Below are 19,756 nucleotides of genomic sequence, written 5' to 3'. Positions count from 1 at the left end.
ATAAACTGCCTAGAAATGCTGGCAGTGCACAATGCGCTGACGCGTTTTTGTCCCCACATCAAGGACCAACACGTCATAGTCCGTTCGGACAACATGGCTGTGGTGTCCTACATAAATCGCCAGGGCGGTCTGAATTCCATATTCCTGTACAGGCTGGCGAAACGCCTCCTACTATGGGCTCAGCACAACTTACGCTCGCTGAGAGCAGTGCATGTACCCGGGCTTCTGAATGTGGGCCCGGACAGACTGTCCAGGAACAACGTTCCTACAGGCGAATGGTCTCTACACCCACAAACAGTCCGGCTGTTGTGGGAGAGATTCGGCAAAGCGGAGGTGGACCTATTCGCGTCCCACGAAAACGCTCACTGCCCCGCATTCTTTTCAAAGACCGACAGCGCGCTGTCCCAAAGGTGGCCGCGCTGCCCGCTATACGCTTTTCCCCCCGTTTCCCTCCTGCCACAGGTGTTGGAACGGGTCAGGAAAACAAAATGCCCAGTGCTGCTTGTAGCACCGTTCTGGAAGAACCAGGCATGGTTCCCAGTTCTGATGCAGTTAGCAGACATCGCTCCATGGCCAGTGCCGTTGAGGAGAGATCTCCTCTCGCAGGCCAGGGGCTCGATTTGGCACCCACACCCGGAACTGTGGTCCCTTCATGTGTGGGCGCTCAACGGATACCCGTTGGTCTCGCAGAGGGAGTCATGAATACCATCACTGAGGCTAGAGCGCCGTCGACCAGGCGGCTCTACGCTTCAAAGTGGTCGGTTTTCTCCAGCTGGTGTACAGCTCGGAGCCTTTCACCCCTCGAATGTGAGGTAGCGGAGGTTCTCTCCTTCCTACAAGAGCTGTTGGATAAGGGCAGATCCCCTTCCACGCTCAAAGTGTATGTGGCGGCTATTTCAGCGTTCTCCGGTTCAACGCTGGGTCAGTCACTGGGAAGGAATGATTTAGTCATCCGCTTCCTCAGGGGAGCTAGGAGACTGAATCCACCCAGACCTCCTTCAGTCCCTATGTGGGACCTTTCTACGGTCCTGGCGGCCATGAAAGGTGCCCCTTTCGAGCCTATCCAGTCTATCAGCCTCAAACATTTGTCTTTCAAAACAGTGTTTTTGATGGCTCTCGCTTCAGTGAAGCGCATAGGCGATCTGCACGCGCTCTCTGTGAGCCCGACGTGCTTGGAGTTTGGTCCTAATGACTCTAAAGTCATACTCAAACCTAAGCACGGCTATGTGCCGAAATCCCTCAACACGCCTTTTCGGGCTCAGGTTATTTCCCTGGCTGCCCTGCCGGCGTCGAGTGAGGAAGGGGACTCGAGTTTTCTTTGCCCTGTTAGGGCTTTAAGAACTTATATGTTCCGCTCTGCTGCCTTCAGACAGACAGAGCAGCTCTTTGTCTCGTTCAGCGGACGTTCCAAAGGAACGGCTGTTTCGAAACAGAGTCTATCCAGATGGATAGTTGACGCCATAGCGCTGGCTTATACTGCCAAGGGCATTCAATGCCCGTTGGGAGTCAGAGCGCACTCTACGAGAGGCGTTGCCTCCTCGTGGGCTTGGTCCAGCGGGATTTCCTTACAGGATATATGTACGGCGGCAGGCTGGGCCTCTCCGTCTACATTTAACAGGTTTTATACCTAGAGGTTCCCGCCTTACAGGCTAAGCTTTTGTCGGTGTAATCTATTTACAGGCGCAACGCGCTACCGACTATACTGGGCAGAACTGTGTAAGACCCACGTTTTCCCACATTAGTGCAGGCTCCCTACCCTGGCTATGTGATGTCATATTCGCGTCTGTGGACATGTCTATATAAGGACGGAGGAAACCCCTCCTGTCTTTAGACTCTCCCTGTGAGGTCATGTTAAGCCTGCGGACGCTACAGTATAGGGAATTAAGGCTCCCCCCCTTATTCCCTGACTCTGTGTGAGTCTATCTGGTGATTATGCACTGTATGCCTGAAATAGCTTCCGGTGATCAGTGTTTTTATCCCAGCACGCACGGCGTTTTGCAAGGGGTTCCCGTAGCGTTTTGATAAAACGCAGTACGAGAGAACTCTCGTAAGAGAACGTACTCGGTTACTAACGTAACCTCGGTTCTCTCTAGAAGAGGGAACGAGTACTGCGTTCCCTTGCCGTGCGTTTGGTTCACTCTGGTTCGCTTCGGCGATCAAAATCAAGTGAATCAGCCTTCTCGAGCTCCTTTTATAGAGGTAAGCCACGCCCGTCTCGGCGGGAAGTGGCGAGGAGGGCGCGAAGCGCCCTCATTGGTCTGATGTTGCATCAGCCTGCGCTCGATAGGCTTATGCAGTTGCTGCAGAGCAGCCAATGAGCGGACAAGCCGTCTTGCTTCAGCTGTCTGCTGCTGCCGCAACGCGTTTTACATATATGAAAATTAAAGGATAATTTTTGCTTCAGTGTTTCGTGAAAAGAGACTTTTCCCGTAGCGTTTTGATAAAACGCAGTACTCGTTCCCTCTTCTAGAGAGAACCGAGGTTACGTTAGTAACCGAGTACGTTATGTGAAATAGCCCATTCAGGCTATTATACTTTTCTAATGTTAAGCTATTATAGTTTTCTAAATAAAAAACGATATGCAATTTTTATGATACTTTTTATTTTGTTAAAATGATTAACATTTTGCATTTTCTGAAAAGCGTATATAAATGTCTGACCGCAAATGTCTGTGACTGTGAGATAGAGACAAATGGTTACAGTAATGGTGTAATGAATCATTATTAGTGTCTGCAGTCAGAAAGTCTGAAAAACCAAGTGACAACAAGACTAGCCTACCCCTAAAAATAACCTCTGCAGAAGGCTGGTCCACATGTAACATGTTTCAAGGGGAAAGTCCTGCTCTGAAAAATGGCTTTCACTTCTTCTTTAGTTTCAATTTTAGTATAGGCCTCAGGCCAAGAAAGAGCACACAATAAAGGAACAGTGAAACATAACACAGAGTTCCCCTGGTGGTTTAAAAAAAAAAGTTAGAAAATGTTTAAAGAATTGAGACAAAGAGAGGCAGAGAAAGATGTCAATGGGGCCCATCAACTGGTTACCAACATTCTTCAAAAGATTTTATTTTGTGTTCAGCCAACTATCCACAATCCCTTTAAATCTGCTTAAACCAGTACTCTTTCATTTTATCAGCCAGTACAGGTTTGAGATTGTATGATTTCATGAAAAGGAAGGTCTAAATATAACATAATTTTCTTCACAATTCATTCAGTGGTAGCAAAAACCACAAATCTTATTATTTTTAAGAGGGGAACATATTTTCTTTAATTGAGTAAATGATTGGACTAAAATTTCCTCAGAAACATTCCCACTGACAGGTGCGTTGTTGTGTGCGTTAAAGATGAAAGAGCACAACTCAGAGAGAAAGAGTATTGCATAGTAATTTAAACATTCAAACTGGTGGTTCATTTACTTTTCAAAAGGGATGAATGCTTCTTTCAGCCCCAAACATAATATCATGCTTGGTCATCATGTCAAGAGACAAAAAACTAGCACAGTTAAAAGCAAAAAATGCACATTAAAAAAAAAAAATTCCCCTAAAAATCATAAGTTCATTTACAGTGTTGCAATTTTACAATCATAATTTGAGGCATCTAACTCTTTGAACATTTTTGAGAGTTTGTCTGCAGTGTTGTGAATGTTACTTTCTCTGAGTTGCATTGGCAATTTTCTCAGCTGGTCTATATTAGCACCTCTAATCCACTCTGAAATGCGATGAAGTAAGAGTGATCTTTTGGAAAACAGAGAATGTTTCCCTTGCAGGTTCTGGCCAAGATGATGTCTCACAAATCTGTAGAGTTTGGATCGGCGATTTTTTTCATTGGCGAAGAAGTCTGGCAGGAAATGTTTTAGTATTGATAAACCACCTAGACAGGAAATGAGCAAAAACAGTGAAACAAACAAACAATTAATCTTCATGTTCTGACTTTTTGCTTTACTATATTACTAAGCTATTTAAAACAGCAATTTAAATAGTTAGCTCAAACAAAAAATGTAAAAATAAGAATAAAGAATAAAAATATGTAATTATTTAGTAAACATTGTGTCATTATAAATCCATTTTCTTTTTTGCTTTTTTTTTTTTTTTTTTTTGTGGAACACAAACCAAATTCCCGTTCTACTCCCGGAATGTAATTAAGAGGGTTATAAGGCAAAAAACTGTCCAGGGGGCCCAGAAACCCTGTTCAGCAGTCAGCATGAATCATTTCTGTTTTGTTTTTGGGTTTAGTAATGAAGCATGGCACACAATTAAAAAAAATTATAATTCTGGACACTATTTTTTGGCGAAAATAGAGCTTTGGGAAGGCAGGAATATCAGTCAAAATGTACTGCATTGGTGAGTCACTGTCACAATCACTTTTGTTTGGACTCATTTTGTTTGTTTCATCATCGTCTGCCTTCGTCACTCATTTGTTGTCACGGACACTAATTATGTTCAGCTGTTCACTCATTGATGATCATCATCACCTGTATATACAGTATGTTCAGTTCAGTGTCCGTCTAGCAAGGGAAGGGTGAGCTGTGGCAACACTGAGCTGTGACTAGAAAAGGAATGATGGGAAGTGATGGTGAGTCAGGAAGTGAACAAGAATTGGATGACATAGATGAAGGTGCAGATGGAGATTTGAATAGTGTTGGATGGAAGTAAGGGAAAGGTAAAAGGAAAAAACGAAATGAAGGAAGGTGCACAATGGATAGTGATGATGAGAATTACCACACTCAAACAAGGATGGAGAATACAAGATAATTGAGAAATTTGAATCGAAAGGATGTCGTAATCCACTGAAATTAACGGAAGCGTTGAAAGCAAAAATAAGAAGCAAAAATAAGAAATTGATCATGCGAAAATGCTACGTGATGGAAATATACTACTCTTTTGTAGTGTCAGCATGACAAGGCACTGAAACTAAAATAATTGGCAGGTAATTCAGTGAAATGTGTAAAATGGGAAGAGAGAAGGTGGGTTAAGGTAGTGATATATGGTGTTCCGACTGACATGTCAGGAAAAGTGATTAAGAACAACATTACTGGAACAAAGGTAATAAAGGTTATAAGAGATTTCAACGTGTGAGAAATGAAGTGAAAAAGGACAGTCTATCAGTCTTGATTCATTTTCAGGAGATTAAATTGCCATCTAGAGTAATGCTAGGGCTTAAGTTCAATTGTTTCAATGTTTCAATTGTCAAAGGTATGGATATGTGGTGGCAGTGTGTAATGCTAAGCAACGCTGTGGGAAATGTGGTGAAGAAAATCAATATGGAGCGAGTGGAGAAGGAACAAAGCTGAAATGCTGTAACTGGTGGAGAGCATAATGCGGCATATGGGGGATGTGCTGTAAAGAAAAAAGCAGCAAGGATTCAGAACAGTAAAATGACAGAAGAGATCTCATATGCAGAAGCAATCAAGAGAGTCCATCTACTCCCATTCAGCATGGTCATCAAAGTACAGTTAGGATGGCGGAGAGGAGGAGTCATTGCAGGGTGACAAATTAATCTCTAGTGAACAAAAATCAGGTCCTGACATTCTTAGCAGAAGTAATTAATTGCTCAGTTCAAACATCTAGTAGAACAGAAAGAATAAAGATTATAATCAGGGCAGCATAAAAATACTTGGAAGTGAAAGATATCATGCTAGAAGCAATTAATGAAGCATTTAGAGCAGGACCTGCAGGCTCACAAATGTCAAATGGGGAAACTTTATGACAGAATTGAATATATTACAGTGGAATGCTAGAAGCCTTATTTCAAATGGACAAGAGTTTAAGAAGTTTGTTGATGAATTCGATAAGAAACCTAAGGTTATATGCATACAAGATACATGGTTAAAACAACATCTTGATTTTGTATTAAATGGATATACAAGTGTATGAAAGGATAGGGAAACCTGGTTTGAATTTTAACAAGAAAGTGAATTAAGAGGCTGAGGCAGTAGTTGTTGAAATTTGGCCAGATAATAGGAGTATTACAGTGATACATTTTTATAATCCTTGTAATAGACTTACTAAAGAGATACTTAAAGATATAGGGAGATCTAATAATAATGAAGTAATTTGGTGTGGTGATTTTAACGCACATGTTACGGCTAGTGCCGTTTTGTGTTTGTTTGTCCCCCCCCCCCCCTTCTGTTCGTTTTTACTTTCGTTTTCTTAGGTCTGCGCCATTGGTGCTGCTTCCTGTCAATCATCGTTGGAGAGCCGATGACGTTGCCCCGCTTTCCTCCAATTGTCGGACACCAGGAAACAATAAAAGAGAGATGCTGACGTGGAGCGAGAGACTGCCTTTGTTCTTGTCTGTTGTTGTTCTGAGAGAGATTGTGATTTGTAGATGTCGTCAATTCTGTGTATTGTAGGTAATACCCTGTGGTGTTTTTGTGTGCTAACTAAACCACTCTTTACCACCATTTGTTTGAACGGTTGCGATTACAATGGGGAGGGAAGGAGAGGAAAGGTAAGCATATCACGTGATATACATTGAGCACCACCCGTTAGTGAATTATTGTGTTAGAAACACTAGGTAAGGGGCGTGCATCATATGTTGTATTTTTGTTTGGATTTAGTGAGTATAGTTTATAATAGGGTATCCTCGGATACTGACGATTTTTTTCTTTTCTATTTCTTTTTTAGTCAGTTTAGAACTGAATTAATAGTTAGAGTGTTATGTTTTGATTATTTCATTTATTTGATTGCCACCCAATTCCCTTCTTCTTTTCCCCTGCCTGGGTATCTTTTTTGTAATTTTCCTTTCTTGTAAATATTATTGTAAGTTAGCTTGGTTTATGGGTTTTTCCTACTATATTTTTGTAAATAAACACATCTTGAATGTCTTTAGAGCTGTGGTCTTCTTTGCCTGCATTTACATTGGTACGAAGTCAAACTCCGACAGTTAATGTTATTCCCTATACCCCTTTAATTATCACAGGGTACGTAACATTAATTGGGGGCTCGTCCGGGATCTTTACAACTTTCCCGAGATGTCGTGGTTTTACCCTGTATTGATGTATAAAATGTAAACTGGCATAGTATTGGATTAGGTGATCCTTCTGGTGATAGAGTTGATGCCGCGTGCTGGTGTGTGTGTAGTGTTTTTAATACTTTTAGTGGGCATGGCTTCCTTTGATCTGCAAGCATTTCTTTGTCATCCTAGTCCTGTTCAGTTGGAAAAGTGTAGGAAGGATGATTTGATTGAAATAGCGAATCACTTCTGTATCCCTATTAGGAGGCAGGCACTTAAAAAAGAAATTAAAATTGATGTAGTGAATTATTTGGTAGAAACGAAATTGTTTTTGGAAACCGATGTTGAGGGTGGAGGAGATATTGATTCGCTGAGTGCTGACGTGCAAACACCTTGTGTGCGTGAGGAGCGGGGCCAGAAGGGGATTGTGGCTGGTGCTATTGCTGAGGCCGAGGCTGAGGCGGGAGTCAAGGCTGGCTTGTTGCCGTTTGATCCCCATACCCCCATCTCCCCCGAGACTTTGGGAGGGGCACGGCTTAAGGTTCGGTTGGCCCGTTTACACCTAGAGGCGCAAGATAAAGTGCAAGCACGCCAGGGTGAGTTGGATCTGCGGTTGGAAATCCGCAGGCTGGAGATTGAGGCGGATAAAGAGGTTAAGCTGCGACAGCTCGAGCTGGAAGCCAGGAAGGTGACCGATAGCTCAGCTGTGCAGCCAAACCCTGATAATCTCCAGAATGCATCTTCTCCACCCGAAACACCTGCTGTCAGTTTTGACATTAGTAAACATATCGCTCTAGTGCCTCATTTTAGGGAGACAGAGGTTGATTCTTATTTCAGTGTATTTGAGCGCATCGCAACTTCCCTCCGATGGCCAAAGGAAGTGTGGTCCTTATTGCCTCAATGTAGGCTGGCGGGGAAGGCACAGGAAATATGCTCTACACTGTCATTGGAAGAAGGTATGAAGTATGAGAGTGTTAAGACCGCTATTCTTAGAGCATATGAGTTAGTACCTGAAGCCTATAGGCAAAAATTTAGGAATCACAAAAAAGGTAAGCAACAGACATTTGTGGAATTTGCTCGAGATAAAGGCATGTTGTTTGATAAATGGTGCGTGGCCACGCAAGCAGTGGATTATAATTCTTTGAGGGAATTAATTTTATTGGAAGAATTTAAATCATGTTTGCCAGAACGCGTAGTCGTTTATTTGAATGAGCAAAAAGTTGCGTCTCTGTCACATGCTGCGGTGTTGGCTGATGAATTTGTGCTGACGCATAAGAGCGTATTTTCACCAGGCACAGAGTCAGTTTCATTCCCTTCGCCGGCTACATCTCAACCTTCGCTCTCACGAGGTAAGAATAACCCGACACCAACCAAAGTCGATCGCGAGTGTTTTTATTGTCATAAAATTGGTCATGTGATCGCTGACTGTTTGGTGTTAAAACGAAAGCAGAATCAGACACCAAAAGGTGCTGGGTGTGTTGGTGCAAGTGTTGATAGTGTTGGGTCGTTGCAGACTAAAGAGACAATCGATTGTAGTTTTAAGCCCTTCTTAATGAAAGGCTTAATTTCGCTAACTGGTAAACCTGAAGACCAAAAAGAAATTCAAATATTGAGAGATACGGGAACTGCTCAGTCCTTTATTGTTTCGGAAGCGTTGCCCGCAGGTGATCAGACTTATTGTGGAACTGGTGTATTAGTACAAGGCATTGAAATGGGGGTTATACCAGTTCCACTGCATCGGGTACATTTACAGCGTGATTTAGTTAGGGGATATGTGAAAGTAGGGATGCGTTCTAGCCTGCCTGTTCAGGGGGTTGACTTTATTTTAGGGAACGACCTTGCTGGTGGTAAAGTCATGCCTGTACTGGAGATACTGGATGTGCCCGAAGTGCCTTATGGCTCTGATGAACTGAAAGAAAGATTTCCCGAAGTATTTTCGGCATGCGCGGTTACGCGAGCCCAGGCACGTAAGTTTGCAGATGAGATTGACTTGTCAGACTCTTTTATTGTTCCTTTTTTTTACCAAGGAGACATCTCCATCGTAAGTATCTGATCCTGTGCAGACTCTATCCCCCATAGCATGGTCAGATGAAAAAGCTGTCACATTTACTCCTGAAAATGAATCAATAGCAGTGAATCGAAAGCAAATGAGTGTTGCGCAACAGTCTGATCCATTGCTTCGTAAGTGTTTCATTTCAGCCGTAAGTCAGGATGTAGCGAAGAAGGAAAAGACCGCTTATTTTATTGATGATGGTCTCCTTATGCGTAAATGGTGCTCTCACGATGCTAATGACTGGAGTGCTGTGTTTCAGATCGTTGTTCCTGCTGTCTATCGGGCCCAAGTATTGTGACTAGCTCATGATCATCAGTTAGCTGGCCATCTGGGAATCACGAAGACATATGATCGCATATTGCGACATTTCTTTTGGCAGGGTTTAAAAAATATGTTTCTGAGTATTGTCGAACGTGTACGGTGTGCCAACAAACTGGTAAACCGAACCAGGTTATCCCACCTGCACCTCTGGTGCCTATTCCTGCAATGGGGGAGCCTTTTGAGCACGTAATTGTCGATTGTGTGGGGCCGTTACCAAAAACGAAGGCTGGTAATCAGTTCTTGGTGACAATTATGTGCGCGGCTACGCGGTTTCCCGAGGCCATTCCTCTCCGTAAAATAACAGCTCCAGTTATCGCTAAACATCTCATTAAATTCTTTTCTACATTTGGACTTCCTAGAATTATCCAAACAGATCAAGGAACTAATTTTCTGTCCAAATTGTTCACTCAGGTGTTAAGATCGTTATCTATAGTTCATCGACCCTCTATTGCCTATCATCCTGAGAGCCAGGGAGCACTAGAGAGGTTTCATCAGACATTAAAGTCGATGCTGAGGAAGTATTGCATGGACCGAGAAAGAGACTGGGATGAGGGAATTCCACTCGTTTTATTTGCAGCCTGAGAAACGGTGCAAGAGTCTCTGGGTTTTAGTCCAGCTGAGCTGGTTTTTGGTCACACAGTCAGGGGTCCTTTGAAAGTATTAAAAGATGCAATTCTTGATACAGAAGTGAAACCAAAGCAGAACGTGTTAGATTTTGTGAGTCAAATGCGGGAACGCTTGTATGATGCTTGCTCACTTGCACGTGAATCCCTCACGAAAGCACAGAGCAATATGAAGAAACATCATGATCTGAAAGCTGTCTCCCGTTGCTTTCAAATTGGTGATGAGGTTCTTGTTCTCCTGCCTGTGCCTGGATCAGCTTTAGCTGCTCGTTTTGCTGGTCCTTATAAGTGGTAAAGAAAATAAGTGATACAGATTATGTTATTGACACCCCCGATCGAAGACGTCAGACTAGAGTGTGTCATATTAATATGTTAAAGGCCTATCATTCTAGGAAATTATCCTCAGCAGCTGTGAAGCAGACAGAGGTTCATTTGGTTCCTGGTGCCATTTGTGAGCGGATTACTCCCTCTTGTGGTGACACTGATGTTGACGAGGATGGGGTGATGCTGCGAAATACAGTACAGCAGAGTGCGAGGTTGACAAATTCGGTGTTGTTGAAGGATTTGTCAAAGCATCTATGTAACTTGTCTTCCGGTCAAAAACGAGACATTATTCGGTTGGTTAAAGATTTTCCTCAGTTATTTAACGATGTGCCCACTCAAACGAATGTTCTAAAACATGATATTAAGGTCTCGGACGCGAGACCTATTAAACAGCATGCGTATCGTGTTAACATGATGAAACAATCTGTTATGCGCGCAGAAGTTGAGTATTTGATGGAAAATGGATTGGCTGTGCCCAGCTGTAGTCCATGGAGCAGTCCTTGTCTTCTGGTACCTAAATCTGACGGAACGTACAGATTCTGTACAGATTATCGAAAGGTTAACAGTGTTACCATTCCTGATTCATATCCTTTACCCAGGATGGAAGATTGTATTGACAATCTGGGGTCGGCCAGGTTTGTTAGCAAGTTAGATCTGCTAAAAGGATATTGGCAAGTGCCACTTACTACTCGTGCCTCTGAAATTTCCGCTTTTGTCACACAGGATAGTTTTCTGCAGTATTCTATTATGGCGTTCGGAATGCGAAACGCGCCCGCGACTTTTCAGAGACTGGTGAACATTGTATTGGCTGGTGTACCTAAATGCAATGCTTATCTTGATGATTTAGTGGTATATTCTTCCGATTGGGTAGAACATTTATCCTTGTTGAAACTTGTCTTTGAGCGTTTGGCGAATGCATCTCTAACACTCAGTCTGGCTAAATGTGAGTTTGGACAAGCCACTATTACCTATCTAGGAAAAGAGGTAGGGCAGGGACAGGTTTGTCCTGTGGAAGCTAAGATTACTGCCATTAATGAATTTCCTGCTCCACAGACTCGACGCGAGCTGCGCCGATTCCTTGGAATGGCAGGATATTATCGTGGTTTTTGCCGTAATTTCTCTACGGTTGCCTGCTCCCTCACCAATCTATTGAGTCCTTCGAATCCATTTGTTTGGACTGAAGAATGTCAACATGCTTTTGATAGTGTGAAGGTGCTTTTGTGTAGTGTGCCTGTTTTGGCCGCTCCTGATTTGTTGCGGTCCCTGCAAATTAGAAATCGATGCTAGTGCGGTGGGAGCGGGAGCTGTGTTGTTACAGGAGGATGGTGCTGGAGTCGATCATCCAGTTTGTTATTTTTCTCGGAAATTTAATAAAAACCAACTTAACTACTCCACTATCGAGAAGGAAGCCTTATCACTTCTTTTTTGCATTGCAGCATTTTGAGGTTTATGTTGGGTCTACTACTCTGCCTGTTGTTGTTTTTACTGACCATAATCCTCTCACTTTTCTGTCCCGTATGTATAACCACAACCAGCGGCTTATGCTGTGGTCTTTGGTGTTACAGAATTATGACTTGGAGATTCGGCACAAGAAAGGACGGGAAAACGTGGTAGCAGATGCACTATCGCGTGTTTAGGAAACGTTAGTAATGTAAACATATTGTGTGTGTTTGATGTTCAGTGATATGTTTACTTTTAAGGGGGAGAGTGTTACGGCTAGTGTTACGGTTTGTTTGTCCCCCCCCCCCCTTCTGTTTGTTTTTACTTTCGTTTTCTTAGGTCTGCGCCATTGGTGCTGCTTCCTGTCAATCATCGTTGGAGAGCCGATGACGTTGCCCCGCTTTCCTCCAATTGTCGGACACCAGGAAACAATAAAAGAGAGATGCTGACGTGGAGCGAGAGACTGCCTTTGTTCTTGTCTGTTGTTGTTCTGAGAGAGATTGTGATTTGTAGACGTCATCAATTCTGTGTATTGTAGGTAATACCCTGTGGTGTTTTTGTGTGCTAACTAAACCACTCTTTACCACCATTTGTTTGAACGGTTTGCGATTACAATGGGGAGGGAAGGAGAGGAAAGGTAAGCATATCACGTGATATACATTGAGCACCACCCGTTAGTGAATTATTAGGTAAGGGGCGTGCATCATATGTTGTATTTTTGTTTGGATTTAGTGAGTATAGTTTATAATAGGGTATCCTCGGATACTGACTTTTTCTTTTCTATTTCTTTTTTAGTCAGTTTAGAACTGAATTAATAGTTAGAGTGTTATGTTTTGATTTATGCATTTATTTGATTGCCACCCAATTCCCTTCTTTTCCCCTGCCTGGGTATCTTTTTTGTAATTTTCCTTTCTTGTAAATATTATTGTAAGTTAGCTTGGTTTATGGGTTTTTCCTACTATATTTTTGTAAATAAACACGTCTTGATTGTCTTTAGAGCTGTGGTCTTCTTTGCCTGCATTTACATTGGTACGAAGTCAAACTCCGACAGTTAATGTTATTCCCTATACCCCTTTAATTATCACAGGGTACGTAACAGCACATAATACTTTATGAGGAAGTAAATGTACAGCTTTTAATGGAAGTATAGTTGAGGAAATGTTAGATGAACAAAGATTGATTTGCCTTAATGATGGTAATGGTATAGGGTTGGATATAGTACATGGCCAAGAATCAGTGTTGGATCTCACTTTAGTTTGTGTATGGAAAAGATATGTATGGAAAAGTTTGTGAGAAATTTTAAAGGAGTTGGGTAGGATATTGGCAGAGACCGTTACCCTATTAACTGTAATACTGGAATAGAGGTACAGATGTCAAGATTATATACCCAAATGGAAACTAAGGAGTGTAGATTGGAAGAAATTTAAAATAGAATGTAATAATAGATTAATTCAATTAGGTTAACTATATGTTGAAGTAGAAGAGTATAACTCCATAATTTGTAGTGCTATACATAATTCAGCAATGGAGATAACTGGGAAGGTACTGAAATAAAAAAAAACAAAGAAAAGAAAAGCAGTGTTCCATGATGGAATAATGAATGTGGAGATGCAATAAACGAAAGGAATAATGCATTTAGAAAAGTTAAATTAACATTTGCTTTCTGTGATCTTGTTTGTTACAGAAAAGCTCAAGCAAAAGTGTGAAGAACTATAAGAGTAGCAAAGAGAACGTATTGGAAGGATTTTATTGGAACTCAATAGGATGAAAAACAGATCTCAGACATCTGGGATGATAAGGAAAATGGAAGGAATTAGAAAAAAACAATGATGTACCTGTGTTAAAATATGTAGGAAAAATGCTATATCTGACAGCAATAAATCTGAAATGTTACCCAAAGCATTTATTAAGATCCATAGTAATGAGAATCTATCAGAAGAAGAAAAGAGATCTAGGGAGATAGTTCAAAGAGAAAACCCTGATGTTCTAGAGAAATTTAATGGAATTGAAAGTTCCATGGATGTTCATGGTCCATGTCAGTTCTCTTTATTTGAACTTAAAAGAGGTATTGAAACATCCCCAGGGGAAGATGAGACATGCTACAGCATGATAGAACACCTTTCTGAAGAGGCTAGTCAAGTTATACTGAAACGATACAATAAAGTAACAGGATAACATGTATGCTCCCTTCTAGCTGGAAACATTCAATTGTTATTCCTATTAAAAAAACATGGAAAGGATCAATCAGAGGTCACTAGCTATAGACCTATAGAACTAACATCAATTATGTGTAAAATTATGGAAAAATGGTGACTAAAAGATTAATGTATTTTATTGAAAGCAGAAACCTGTTCTTACCATATAAAGTGGATTTCAGCAAGATCGAAATACTATGGATTCAGTGCTCTGCTTGGAATCATATGTAAGAAACGCATGGATTCCCATTGTTCCCATGAGAGAGTGTGGTGTTCGTGTCCTCAACTACCTTGACGATTGGCTGATACTAGCTCAGTCTCGGGAACAGTTGTGCGAACACAGGGACTTGTTGTTCCAACATGTCAGCCAGTTGGGTCTTCGGGTCAACTGGGAAAAGAGCAAACTCACCCCCGGGCAGAGGATCCATGCTGGACCGTGCTTTCTTTCCTGCAAGAGGGGTTGGAGTGAAGGCTGTCTCCCTCCACCCTCAAAGTGTTTGTTGCCTCTATTGCCGCACATCACGATGCAGGATGGGAAATCCGTGGGAAGGCATGACCTGGTCGTCAGGTTCCTTAGGGGAGCGAGAAGATTGAATCCGCCTCGCGTCCCCTCCATACCCTCTTGGGACTTATCTCTGGTACTGACTGCACTTCAGAGACCTCCCTTTGAGCCTCTGCAGTCAGTCGAGTTAAAAATTCTGTCATTAAAAATAGTTATCATGCTTGCATTGGCCTTTATCAAGAGGGTAGGGGATGCATTTTAGGTCCCTTTTCTCTGTCCCGTCCACTCCTTGCGTATATATGTGGACAGAACGCAAAGCCTCAGGACCTCAGATCAGCTCTTCATCTGTTACGGAGGCCAGCAGAAGGGAAAGACTGTCTCCAAGCAGAGGTTGACCGGATACGTGCGCCATTCTTGCTCCAGTTGAGTTCCTCCACAACCCCTTCGGCATTGGACATGGCAGAGCGTCCGATGCTAGGTCTATCACCTATAAGCTAGTGGAACTTGTGCTAGGCTGGGTCCATATGTTGTATCCCTACGGGGATCCATTATGTGTGTTTCCACGGTACGGCTCCCTAAAGGTTAGGGTTAGGCCCTGCCATTCCTGATGGTTCGGTTTCCTCCCTGTTATGGCTGGAGCCACCTCAGTGACATTCCATATGTTGTACTGCCCGATAATTCACACAGTCCATATGTGTATTCTCCACTCCCCCCACCCTCTTGGGCTGGTAGTCGGTTCTGTAGCGTCCCTCCTTCCTTCGATAGGGCTCACTTTCCCAGTGTTATCTAAGTCTACTGAATGTTTTTTTTTTGGAACAGCAGTGACTTCCTGGTCTAAAGCCCTGTCCTTTTCCGCCCCAAAAAGCTGCAGAATGATTAGGAGGCTTTCTTCCAGGCACTGGAAGGTGGCAGCACTAGTGGCGTATTAGTAGGGATCCCAATCATTCGACATGTTGACTAGTCATCTTCATTTTATATCGGACTACGTCGGACGTGCCTGACTGAAAGGGAACATCCCGGTTATATATGCAACCCTCGTTCCCTAAAGGAGGGAACGGAGACGCAAGTCCCCTAGCCACTATTGCTGTACTGACCGGGTTCCGCTCAGCTCCTCAGTGAAAAACAAGTGGTGCGTGCATCTACTTCCGTATTTATACCCACGCTGCGGGGCGGAGCGTGAGATGCAAATCTCGCACACCAATGTATATTGGCTCGTTTTTACAATACTCGAAGATGACAGGCTCCCTAGCGTGATCCCAATCAGTCGACATGTCGACTACGTCTCCGGGTTACATACGTAACCGAGACATTCCAAACAAACAACAGGCTGAAAGGTTGAAGTTGTCTTTACTTTAGGGATATTAGCAATTGGGTGGGTTTTGTTGTGCAGACCTGGCAACCCTAGCCCTCGGTTTGATTTTCGTGCATTTCGAAGGCATGGTCCGCAGCCTTCGTAGGATGCAGCCTCTGAATTTTGTTGCATTTTCCTGTTATCTCTGTAAAGCTGCTTTGAAACAATCTGTATTATAAAAAGCGCTATATAAATAAATGTGACGTGACTTGACTTGACTTGAATTGGGACACAGCTACTGTCTAAATAAATGAGTCATGGAAGCATTCATTTAACTGATTCGTTCAAAACGGCAGATTTATTCTGGAACGAAGCAAGAGACTACTGGGTCACTGAATCACTGAACCTATTCGTTCAAAACCACGGATTCGTTTAGTAACGAAACACTGTGTGTGTTGGGTGCCGCAGGGACCTCTTTTGCTGTTGCTTGTTTGGAACTATTGTCATTGGAGAATAGAGCAATTAAAATATTGAAAATATTATGTCTAAAATGTCACTTATCACAATATTTATTTTTACTGTTGTATAAAATCAATTTCACATTTGCAATCGTGCTAATATTCTGGAAAAATGGCTTTCATAATATGTTATAAATATATATAAATTTTTTTTTACCATATCTTGAATTTTAGGTGCATTTGATTAATTCTGGTGGAATTTTGCCCCATCTGGTCACCGGTGCCGGGGGTGATACATTGCCGTAGCTTACATTTTGTTTATCGATTGATGATGTGATCATTTAAATAAAAACAAATTTGATTACATTAGTTGTTATAAAGTCATTCTCGAGTCATTGGATCTCAGGTCAAAGTCAAGTCAAGTCATTTTCTTAATTTAGTCGAGCAAGTCTCAAGTCCTTGAATTTGCGACTCGAGTCAGACTCGGGACAAGTCATGCGAATCGAGTGCCCCACCTCTGGTGTCCGGTGTTGTCAGTTTTGGATGTGTTGTATGTTGCTCTGTTCATATCGGATTACCTGTTGGATTTATTAAATATTACCTGTTTACCTTCATCTTCGTCTACCTTTATACATGCATCCCGCGTAGCTTTACCCCGGCCATGTGACAGTCAAACAGTACCTCACACAAACTTTTTTTTCTTTTTGAGCTTGACAGACCAGTGGTCACCATGAACTCTCATTGTATGGCAAAATATTAAAAATTGTTTTAATCTAAAATAAAATAAAATTATAGGGATTAGGCTTAGTTTAGGGATAGCTTAGGATCAGAACATTGGTCCATCGATGACCAACCATGTTCCTACCAAATGTCAATGTATTTTCTAGTTCTCTCAACATTTTTAATGCTATCAATCTACAATCTGATTTATGATGCAGTCTGGAATAAATCACACTGTGCCTGATGTTCATTTGGCCAGAGGACAATAAATCTGACTTGACTAACGTTTAGTGAATTTACCATCATTCTGAAGATTCTTGCATGTTGAGCATAAGTTGTCATGCTTGTCGGTTCCTCTCAGTACCACTTTAAGATCCATTGATGTGCAATTGGTGTGTTCTACGCACGGCGATGTCAAGGATGTGACTGCGGAAAACATTTCTCGTGCACACTTCTCACATTTTGTATCACTGTGTGAGGTACCTATGGATACATTTAACAATGTTTCACAAACTTCATTTATGAACAAGAAGCACAGAAAAACAAAACACCCCAGAAACATGTAAAATACCATTCTGCCGGACCCCGTATCCAGATGGACACTCCGTGTGCTTGATGCAGAAGTCAGCTTGCCAGAAATAGCCTTCTTTACATTGACAAATTCTGTTGTTAGTAGGAGTGCATTCTTTCTTAATGTATTGATTCTCTACACAGAAGGTGCTGCAATACAGGCATTTCGGCAAGTAGTTCCAGAACTGTGTGAAATGGTCCTTTGGACAGGATGAACAGACTGTGTCTTTAGTTGCAGTGCAGTGTGCACTCATGTGGGTTCCAGCGGGGCAGCGTGTGCATGTGAGTATCTGCCTTGTGAGCGGGTCTTCGTGCTGGTAAGTAGGGACATCTACTGTCGATGCATCCATGTGTAATAGTAGCATCAGCACTAGAGCCAAGTGATGTTCAACATTGGAATATTTCTAGAACATTAAAATTGAAAAAAATTGTCATTTTACATTACAGTAGCTACAGTAACAGTATGTAACAGTGTATTTTTAGTTATTATTATTCTGGGTCTCATATCATAAAAGTACAGTGTCGTTTTGTAGATTAACTGTATATTTTAACATACCAAGAAAAAATATTTTTGTTATGCAGTAAAATAAACCAATTGTAAAAAAGGTTTTACTATAGAATGCCACACAATGACTAACAAATTAATCAAAATCAATCTTTGCAGCAAATGTGGTCATCGACTTAAAGATACAATGCACAGTGTTACCCACACAAAACACCATACGGTTAACACACACAGCACTAAAATTATGCTTTAAACTTATACTAAACAAAATGCTACATAAAACACTAAAAAACGAAGAAACACTAACTTTAAAAAATGTATTTTAACAATATTTTATTGTAAATGTATATGTTCAACATTACTTTGTTAAATACTATTTTCATATCCGTTATAAATTACAAGGTAACTCATAAACCGTTATTTTAGTATATTTTACAGTATAATTACATTAATGATTATTTAACAAGGTAATTAACATTTAACCAAGTTTTTACTATATCATTTTGTTATTTTTCAATAAAAATGTATTATTTTTGAAAGCACTTTATTTTACAGTCTGTTCTAAATGTATGTACTTACTCTAATAACTAGATACTAACCTAACCCCAAACCTAACCCCATCCCATATTAAGTCCAAGTAGTTAACATATATTACTCGGTAACACTTTACAATAAGGTTCGTTAGTTAACATTAGTTCACTACCTTAGTTAACATGAACTAAGAATAAACAATACTTCTACAGCATTTATTAATCTTAGTTAATATTAATTCAATATTTACTAATACGTTATTAAAATCAAAGGTTGTATTTGTTAACATGGTTAATGCTCTGTGAACTAACATGAACAAACAATGAACAGCTGTATTTTTTATTAACCATCATTAACAAAGATTAATAAATACTGTAACAAATGTATTGCTCATGGTTAGATAATGTTAACTAATGAACCTTATTGTAAAGTGTTACCTATTACTCAGTACTTTCTTCGTATGTAAAGTGTAAGTACACTGTAAGTGCACATACTGTAAAATAAAGTGCAATCAAATATTTTATAAACGTTCGCTACTATAATTAATAACAATAGTTAATGTGCAATTACATTTATAACACAAAATAATTACAAATAAAATTAATTCATTAAAATTGCCCTACTGTACTTACATAATTATGACCCATTTTATTGTCTCGTCCTGACATGATAGGAAGAACAAAGGGCTTTCATCACTTTAAATGTATCTTTACCCACCCACACAGAGGAAGGACTGCTGACAGAAGTTTGGCTTAGTTCATTACACCCCCACCCTCTAATACATTATGAGAATAATTAGAATAATTATGAGAATTATGTTATATAACCATATAACAATTTTACATGAATCAATGCAATTAAAATTAAAATTTCAATGTTGCTATCAGTAACACATTAGCTTATCCATTAATTAATTTTACTTTATGAATCATTGAATTTTTGGCAATTTTATTAAAGCGAAAAAGATGCCTTTTTTTGCCTCTTTGACAGCTATTACAGGAAAAAAGAATAGGTTACTTTATTGCCTATAGTCGTGATCTATGATCAGGTTTCACATTTCTATTTTCATTGTTCTATTTTACACTGTCTATTCTATTATCTGATGTACTGTAGATGCAAATACGTGCACAGCTTTTTGATAAGTTAAAGGTCATTTCCCTTCTCAATGGTGAAGGGAAACTATCAGTGAAACTGGAAGTAATGTCAGTCATAACATGTGATTACCATATGAGAATAAAAAACCCCTTCTGAATCTCTAATCTTTGGTGACATC

General features: G+C 40.9%; 1 protein-coding gene across 1 annotated transcript; it reads right to left on the bottom strand.

Annotated features, from left to right (window-relative positions):
• Window positions 1-2,610: 2,610 nt before the first annotated feature.
• Window positions 2,611-19,150, bottom strand: LOC311067664 (tumor necrosis factor receptor superfamily member 11B-like). Its single transcript, XM_084089676.1, has 4 exons — window positions 19,116-19,150; window positions 17,449-17,851; window positions 17,178-17,360; window positions 2,611-3,866 (listed from the first exon to the last, which is right to left on the bottom strand). The coding sequence occupies exons 1-4, from the start codon at window positions 19,128-19,130 to the stop codon at window positions 3,556-3,558; spliced, it is 912 nt and encodes a 303-aa protein (XP_083945802.1). The 5' UTR covers window positions 19,131-19,150; the 3' UTR covers window positions 2,611-3,555.
• Window positions 19,151-19,756: the final 606 nt, after the last annotated feature.

Source organism: Abramis brama, assembly GCF_963993115.1.
Source record: "Abramis brama genome assembly, chromosome: 17".
Classification (NCBI taxonomy): domain Eukaryota; kingdom Metazoa; phylum Chordata; class Actinopteri; order Cypriniformes; family Leuciscidae; genus Abramis; species Abramis brama.
Note: the sequence above shows the minus strand (reverse complement) of the source record. Positions and strands in the feature narration are given on the sequence as shown.